The sequence below is a fragment of the Atta cephalotes genome (assembly GCF_000143395.1).
Source record: "Atta cephalotes unplaced genomic scaffold scaffold00017, whole genome shotgun sequence".
Lineage (NCBI taxonomy): Eukaryota > Metazoa > Arthropoda > Insecta > Hymenoptera > Formicidae > Atta > Atta cephalotes.
This window is the reverse complement of record NW_012130081.1, coordinates 5,191,164-5,200,232: the sequence shown is the minus strand read 5'-3', so window position 1 is coordinate 5,200,232 and position 9,069 is coordinate 5,191,164. Positions and strand designations below refer to the sequence as shown.

The 9,069-nt window shown below is 31.0% G+C and overlaps 1 protein-coding gene across 1 annotated transcript in view; it reads right to left on the bottom strand.

Annotated features, from left to right (window-relative positions):
• Positions 1-555, bottom strand: part of LOC105618659 — an 8,400-nt gene extending 7,845 nt beyond the window's left edge. The window contains exon 1 of the mRNA XM_012200187.1: positions 503-555. Coding sequence (XP_012055577.1) covers positions 503-555 — 53 coding nt within the window. The remainder of the gene's footprint in view (positions 1-502) is intronic.
• Between the last annotated feature and the right edge of the window lie 8,514 nt (positions 556-9,069).

Genomic DNA, 9,069 nt, shown 5'->3' with positions numbered 1-9,069 from the left:
TATATATATATATATATATATATATATATATACATACATATATATATATATAATTTATAACAAAAAAACTAATTCAAAAATTATAAGAACCATAAAATGTCTCAATTATAATTTATAATTAATTAATATAATTTATAATTAATTAATATAATTTATAATTAAATAAATATAATATTAATAGATTTTACCTCATTTAATTCTATTGGCAAATTCCTCACATATATTGTATATTCGACATCCATTCTGTAAATAATATAAAATATAAAAACCTATATGTATATATACAAGATATAAATTATCATTAGGATATTGTTCTAAAGATACTACATGAAACAAATTTATAATTTCAAAGGTACGTATATAGTTTACTGATATCTTTCAAGTTACGCTAGTAAGTATATTATATACTTACACAAATATTTAATGTAAAGATCTTTTTTACTATGCAGTGCATCATTCCAAGCAGATTCATTTATCAAATATATGCTTTTTTTGTTCTTACCGATCAACACCCGGCATTTGCTCAGCATCCATATGAGCATCATAGTACGCCATATTACACACGTTATTAATTTCACGCTTGCGAAGTTGTAAACGATCAAATTTTTAGCGACTGGAGAACGTAATTCATCACGCACAAAGTGGAATAAACAATAAAGGACACTGGTTAATCTGCAAAAGCGGCACATTAACACAACGTAATGAAGTCAGAAAGTCAGAAATATAGATAAACACATAAAAAGAACGCAAATAAAAAAAAATTGTAAGGCGACACACACGTTTTTGTTCGTGAAAGAAAAACGCGAAAGAAAGACAATTTGAATGGACGAATCGGAATCTTCCAAGATAGCGGAAAGCAACAAACAGTTGTTTGGTCCAGAAAAAAAGCAGCTTAGCACAAAGTTAATGTTCTAGATCACTCTAGATATACTGAAGTAGCGCATCTCCTTTTATCTGAGCTAAAACACCGTCAACTTTCCCATTGGCTATTTCGACCGCCATTTTTGACCTGGTGACTGTAGTCCAATAAGCGTTTAGTATTAATACCGACGAGATATTAAAGACGGTCGGCGCTTATGGAAGTTCGCGGGCTGGTTAAAATTAAAGTGATTACAAGTAATAGTGTAGTGTACCATGGTGTGCACCACTCTAGTGTAGTATAGCTGAGTATAGCACTTACACGCAACTGATGCGGTACGAGACTACACCCAATGTATTCCAAGAGAAAATGCTATAAGAGAAAATTATATTAATATAAAGTTTTAAATATGTTCTAAATGAATCGGATCATGGCCATAGTATTTCAATCATTGGTGGTATTAGTAATTTTTTCAATTTTTATGATATAGGGAGTTTTTTAGTTCATCGAATGATCAATCACATTATGCGCAAATGTAGCTTTTACGGAACCAAATTATATTTGCGAACAATGCGATTGATTAATTGATGAATTAAACAACTCGCTCATGGTTATATGAGATCTGTTCTTCATTCCTGCACTATCTGAATTAGTGCACTCAATGCAATAAGTTGAAGCGAAACAAATATAAACTGCTTTCCTTTTAGTTCGGATCTAATAGATTATAATTTTTCTATTTATAATAGAAATATAATTTTTAAGCCTTAAGAAATACTGTTTATATTATACAAATTATACTAAAGGACCTCGCACGAATCTTATGGAAATTGAATTTCTGTCGAATTGCTTGAAAAATTTGATATGTTGTCGTTCTGATAAAAAGTTTCCACAGGCATGATTCCTTGTAATGAACTGTTTGATCTCTATGAGGCGTCATTTTTCGAAATGGATTAATACTACATTTCTTATTTTTAACATGTACGGTATATTCCTACGTCATTATTTGCACTTTCTATGTATATTTTTAAGTAAAAAGTTATAAGAATAATATTCATCTGATTGTTTCTCATAAGTCAGAGTACTTTCGATTATTGTGAGTACCTTCGCTTCTCACAAATCGGGATGCTTATTATAAGTATTGCAAGATTCAATAGAAAAATGAATTTTTATTAAAAAAATATAATTTTCTTACAAGAAAGAAATATTTAACCAATAAGAACTAATAGTATAAGTAGTTACGAAAACAACTGATTTAAAGAATAACTCTGAAAAGAATAGGTCACAAGAATTCAAGCATGATCTCGGGATGCGTACAAAGATTCGCTGCGTACAAGCCGGATGTTTACTGAAATGAGATAGCAATACTTCGAACAGCACACGGTCTACTCAATATAAACAAAACACACAGTGGTTCTTCATGTGCGCCCCATAATCATGCCAAAAATTCTACACTCTAGAAGCTCATGAAGCTTCGTTGATTTAAATCTCAAAAATCAAGTTATCCATTTCGATATCTTTATAGCTTTTTTGTGAGAAACAATATTATTCTTGTATTAATTCTTTTTACTTGTATTAATTCTTAAAAATATACACAGAAAAAACAAATAATAATGTAGAAATGCACTCGTTGAAAATAAGATATTGTAATATTAGCTCGTTTTGAAAAATGACGCCTCATAGAGGTCAAATGATTCATTTATCATTACAGGGAGTACATGCTAGTAGATTTTTTATCACAACGACAAAATCTACAACATCAAATTTTCAGACAATTCGATCGAAATTCAATTTCCATAAGATTTGTGCGGGGTCCTTTATTTTCTAAAATGAAAAATTTGTTCTAAAATAAAAAATTGAAAGTATGTTCGTGAATTTTTAAAAATTTTGAAAAATTATTATTATTTTAAAAGGTGAAAAAAATGGACGTGTCCGAAATATTCGAATTTGTTCGCGCAATTAATGCCTTTCATCCCTGTTTTAACATTGCGCTGAAGTTTATCTTCTCGGCCGTAGTCAGACAGAATTGTCCGATAAGGTAGCAGGCCTGTTCTTTTTGAACTTTTGTATCGTTCATCTTTCTTCCTTTTCTCTCCAGGAGGAAAGAAGAGAAAGATGAACTAATCCAACCAAAAAGAATAGGCTTACCATTTTGTTTAATAATAATGTCGGCTGCAAATCAGCGCGATGTTCGTCGCGAGCGATAATGAATAGCTTTAGATTTTAGAATGAGAATGTCAGTAAATCTGTATGTATGTACCGGCTCATTGGATATCGCATGTCGCGCGGTAAACATCACGCTGGTCTGCAGCCGGCATCAGAGTTAAATTCTTTGTCGCATTTTTGCTAAACTTTAAATATAGATGGAATAAAAAATGCTCGTATATTTTCTTAAAAATTAACACGTCATGGCTTATTTCGAGCTATAATTAAATTAACTTTGAATTAATATAATTAACAAACGTTTCGGTTTACAAAGCCTTCTTCAGTGCTACAACGATCATTCCAAATACTCAATAATCTCAATAATCTCGAAACATATCATAGAAACTAATCATGACTTTGATTGGGAAAAAGTTAATATTCTTGATTTTGAAAAAAATTATCGTAAAAGAAATATTTCTGAAATGATATTAAAGAACAAAAAAACGGTTAAATTTAATGAAAGATACTGAGTAATTAGATAACTCTTATTTTAACATACTAGACGATATATGAGAACATAATTGGTCACAGTTTTGAATAGGCTTGTTTTTACATTTGATTTCATTGATTTACTTTTATTTGACCTACACTTCACATCAGTTACTTTTCAAACGAGCACAGTCAGTATCTTTATTGTACGTAACCGGATCTTTGATTGAGAGTTTAGATTACAATATTTTATATAAATTATCGTAAGTTATTATTTGATTTTGTATCTCTTATTCACACTAATAATATATTATCTTTTTTTATATTTCACCATGACGATTTTTAAATTTCCATTGTATCCATTATTCTATTGGGTTGTCCGGAAAGTTCGTGCCGACTAATCTATATAATTTAATAAATGTATACTAAAATTTAAATTTTCTGCGTTTCAATTTTTCCTTCAACACCGGCACGAACTTTCCAGATAACCCAATATGTTCGTTAATTTAAGATTGTATCTCTACGTTGTAGCACTGAAGAAGGCTTTATAAGCCGAAACATTTGTTAATTATATTAATCTAAAGTTAATTTAATTATAGCTCGAAATAAGCCATGACATTGTGTTAATTTTTAAGTATACATATATCTATTATATTGTAAATGAACAAGTACTAATATAAAAGGTACAGTTCAGTTACAAAGAAGGCCTAAAAGACAAACTTATCAAGTGCCTGAAAAACAATCTCCTCAATCTTATCAGAAGTATACGATAGCTCGTGCATGCAAATGCTTGCGTCAGCATTTAAGACTTAAGGGTTTTGGCATAAACGATTCTTTAAGAGTCGACAGAAAAGATTATGGAGGCCTTTAGTTGGAGACAAATTTCTTCCTACTGAAATTACGGCTAAAATACTGCATAAATAATATTTTAATTGCGATACTCATAATTAGGTAAATCATGTGAAGAAGGTTTGTACACAGCAATTATTTTTAGTAAAAAGGCAAAATAAAAATTCGTTCTGAATATCATCATCCGATATGTACTAAGGCAGTTGAGATACACATAATTAATAATGCATTATATAATAATGCATTATATTATAATGTATTATAACGTTTTAAAAATCAATTTGCAAAATTCGACGCGTCTTTGTAGTCTCATAAAAATCAGAAAGATTTCTGACGTAATATTATTTCTCTGAAATAGAATATCATGAAAATAAGCATCTGAATCTGAAAAAGAAGCATGTTATTTTAATATTATAATGTTTTTTAGAGCGGAATTGCAAAATCTGATTCTTTAAGATTTCGTAAAATATAAATGAAAAAAAGTCTTTTTCTTCATCTTTTATGATCCTTGACTCTTTTATTGAATCGAATTTGGTTGAAACTGATACTAAGTCACTGATATTCAAATACAGAAAAATACAGTAATTGAGGGAACACGAAATGATAAATTCTAATTTTAATATACTTTGTATATACACATAGATTATATAAAAAAATGAAATTAGAATGACTGTTGCGACAAAAACACGGTTTCAAGGGATGAAATTACCCTTTATGTAGTAAAACAATTTTCAGTTTTTTCCGTTATCTTGAAAATTGTTTGAGATATCAATAAATGTTTTATACAAAAGCTTTGTAACAAAATTACCTCTACTCATTTACGTCAATATTTTTATTAAACAATTTTTTTTTATTGTTGGTTATTGCGAAGAATATTGTTAAAGTCTCGGTAGTCTAAAGGCTTAGGACGCTCGCACGGAATGCAAGAGATCCGGGTTCGACTCCCGGCCAAGGCAATATTTTTCGCAATAAGTTTATTACAGTTTTTTAAGATTAATTTTTAATTGGAAAATTTGGGGGGATTATTAATATTTCAGATTGATTGCGTTGAAAGGTCGACAATCATATCGGCACACAATTATCATTTCTGAAATTAATTCATTTATATTAGGTGTACAACTTTGCTTCCGCCGTTTTCCGCTTTAGCGGTAAGTGGTGGTCGAAATAAATAGATCATAGACGTCATACAATAAACTTGGGCATCTGTCAACATAACCCCATAGAAACATTAGTCGATTTGTGTCTGCATCATAAAGTTATTCTCGATTGAAAATGTCAGTTTACGAGCCAAATTCTCGTCATTTGCGGGAGATTTTAATTTTTTGCTTCAATATGAAGAAATCTGCAGCTGAGGCTCATCGAATGCTCTCAAATACTTATGGTGAGGCCGCTATTAGTGAAAGAACGTGTCGTGAGTGGTTTCAACGCTTCAAAAACGGTGATTTTGATGTCCAAGGTCATGCTCTGTATTTGGTGGGACCAGCTCGGCGTAGTAGTATTATGAACTGTTAAAACCGACTGAAACAATCACAGGCAATCGGTATCGAACGCAATTGATGCGTTTGAACCGCATTGAAGCATTGAAAGACAAATGACCGCAATACAACGAGAGACACGATAAAGTGATTTTGCAGCATGACAATGCTCGACCCTATGTTGCGAAAGTGATCAAGACGTACTTGGAAACGTTGAAATGGGAAATCCTACCCCACCTGCCGTATTCTCCAGACGTTGCTCCCTCTGATTATCACTTGTTTCGATCAATAGCACACGGTCTGGCTGACCAGTACTTCCGGTCTTATGAAGTAAAAAATTGGATCGATTCGTGGATAGCCTCAAAAGATGACCAGCTTTTCGACGGGATTCGTACGCTACCCGAAAGATGGGAGAAAATAGTGGCCAGCGACAATACTTTGAATCATAAATGTATAACCAGTTTTTTACAATAAAGCCTCGAATTTCGGAAAAAAAACGGCGGAAGCAAAGTTATACACCTAATATATATAATAGTTCAATCACAACATCTTAACATTCAGACCATAGTGGCACTTCGTATTTAAAGTAATTTTTTTTAATTAAAAAAATTTTATTTTTTAAATATATTATTGACATGGATAAACAGAAGTAATTTTATTATAAAAGTTTTATATATTAGGTGTAGTAAAAAAAAATCCATTATTTTTCCATTCAATTTCATGCAAAAATAATGGATTCTTTTTACTACACCTAATATAAAACATTTTTAATATTTCGAATAATTTTTAAAGTACAACGAAAAAAGCTAAAATTCGCGTTATCTATGAGGGATGACTCAAACTGTTTTTCTGCCGTAAATTAACATTTTATAAATTTATCTTTTTATGTAACTTATATGTATATAAAGTTTTATTAATAACAGTATTTAACATTTTGTGTGGCTCCCTTGTAACTTGTAAAAAAAGATATACAATGCAGGTAACACAATCGAAAAAAAATGGCAATGATTTTCTATGCACTGAACCCACAACACTTTCATGCTGCACGGACGCGCACAGCGCATGTCCAGTCTAGTCGTCTTTCTAACGAACAATAAGGATTGTTCCATCTTTTACAAATTTTATCTGTTAGGTAAATAGCAACATTACCCAATTACATGCGCGAATTACCAGATACAGGTAAAATTTATCAAAAGGAGGAATACCTTAATGGAGAAGCGAATCAGCATTTTTATGCATTGATGTCGTTCTTTTTATATCCACTCTAAGGTTACGTTTTAAAACTTCCTTTCTGAGGAAAATTTTACTCGAAATATATAATACACGTAACACATACTATAGCATATAGAATAAAATCTTCCTCGGAGAATAAGTTTTGGAACATAGCCTAAATCTGAACATAGCTCAAGGGTTAAAGTCTTGCTATAAATGCTTTGAAACATTTGATGGATCAATTAGAAGAAAGAATTTTATAAACTGATCAATTAAAAAAACATTTCAGTGTTTGCAGCATCACATTGACCATACCCTAGATCAGCATCATTTCCTTCGTAGTTCGCGTATTTTATTTAAGCCATCATGGCAGACTTCCTTTTTCACAAAGAAGATGCTAAAGGAAACGCTAAGATTACGAAGGGTATTCACAATCAAACTTTATATTCAAGATCTTAAGTCTGTTCGTGGGTAATTTTTCAGATAGTTTAAAATGTAAAATGTTTAAAAATACTATTTAAAATATTAAAATATCTTTTAAACATAGTATCCAAAAGATGGCGGAACATTGAGAAATTTCGAGAAGTTTCGAACGTTTCAACATGCATTTTAAATCTTGGAAAGAATCTGGAAAGAAACCAGCTAATGAATGATTTTTAATCTTAAGCTTGATTTTAAAGCTTATTCTACAATGTGCTTCTTGTTTCCTGTTTCTTAGGAAATTGAAAACAAGCGTTTCCCTCTTTTTCCCTTTTTTTTGGCCGATAATTTTATGTCTCATCATGTGTTTATTGTTTCTTTCGAAGTTCATTAACTTTTATCCCGTGCAAAAAATAAAAAGAAAAATGCAAGAAACAAGACACAAAAAGTACATTACAAGTAGAATAAGTTTAAGAGATCGAGCTTTGAATACTGTTATTAAAGAGTTTCTCATTGAGGATTAATAACCTTTATCGTTGTGTAGTTGTACTTACTCTACTGTTTCTCTCAGCATAAATGCCACTAGCCTCCGAAAGAATCAATGAATGGAATATTCTTTTTCGCCTTTTCCTGATAATGGAACTCTATTTACGAGAACTAATGTCACGATTTAGAACATCTATGCGAAATTAACTTATTCAACACCTTTTTCTAACTGCGACTTCCGTTGGGTAGCAAGAACAACAGAACAACCCTTACATTGTCCTACTTTCCTATTACTTACTAAATAGTGATGAGATCTGTTTTCTAGTAGTTGAACTAGTGTACACTTTTAGAACTTAAAGTGAGATAGTTATACGTTTGATATTTATCGAAAGCAAGAAAGTTCTAAAGCAGTCTAGTGCTCCATAGTAACATAAAACAGAAAACATACCAATGATATACGGGTCACTTTTCTGGCGCATGCGTAGCACTGGTTCAGTAACGTATTTAAAGGGTGTATTCCGAACCGGATTAGGCTAGCTTATTTTTTTCCCTAGATGTTGGCAGTTCCGTAATTAAACCGAGAAGTGTTCTGGGGATCGATTCTGTATTTTCAAACAAGGTGAAAATTACAAAAATGAGCAAATTTACTAGATGTTGACCATGAAATTATTAATATTCTAGTAAATTCGCTCACTTTTGTAATTTTTACCTCATTTCAAGATACGATCCCCTGCACACCGTCGTCAGCTGTCATAACTCGTAACCAATAGAAGCCAGTAGCTGAATTTGATGGTTGATGAGTTTGGGGGATTATTAATTGTGAAACTTTATTCTTAGGATGAAAAGCGAAAAGTGAAAATTTTAACCATAATGAAGTTAATGAAGAAATTTTTCATTTTTTACTTTTTATCCTAAAAAAAAAGTTACATGATTGATATTCTGAACACTTCTCAGTTTAGTTATGGAATTGCCAACATCTAAGGAAAAAAATAAGTTAAGCTAATCTGATTCGGAATACATTCAAAGTAAGTTGTATGTTACAGCGAATTCGATCACTTTTTTGCACTACATTAAAGAGTATATATTTATATGTATACATATATATATATATATATATATATATATATATATATAGTA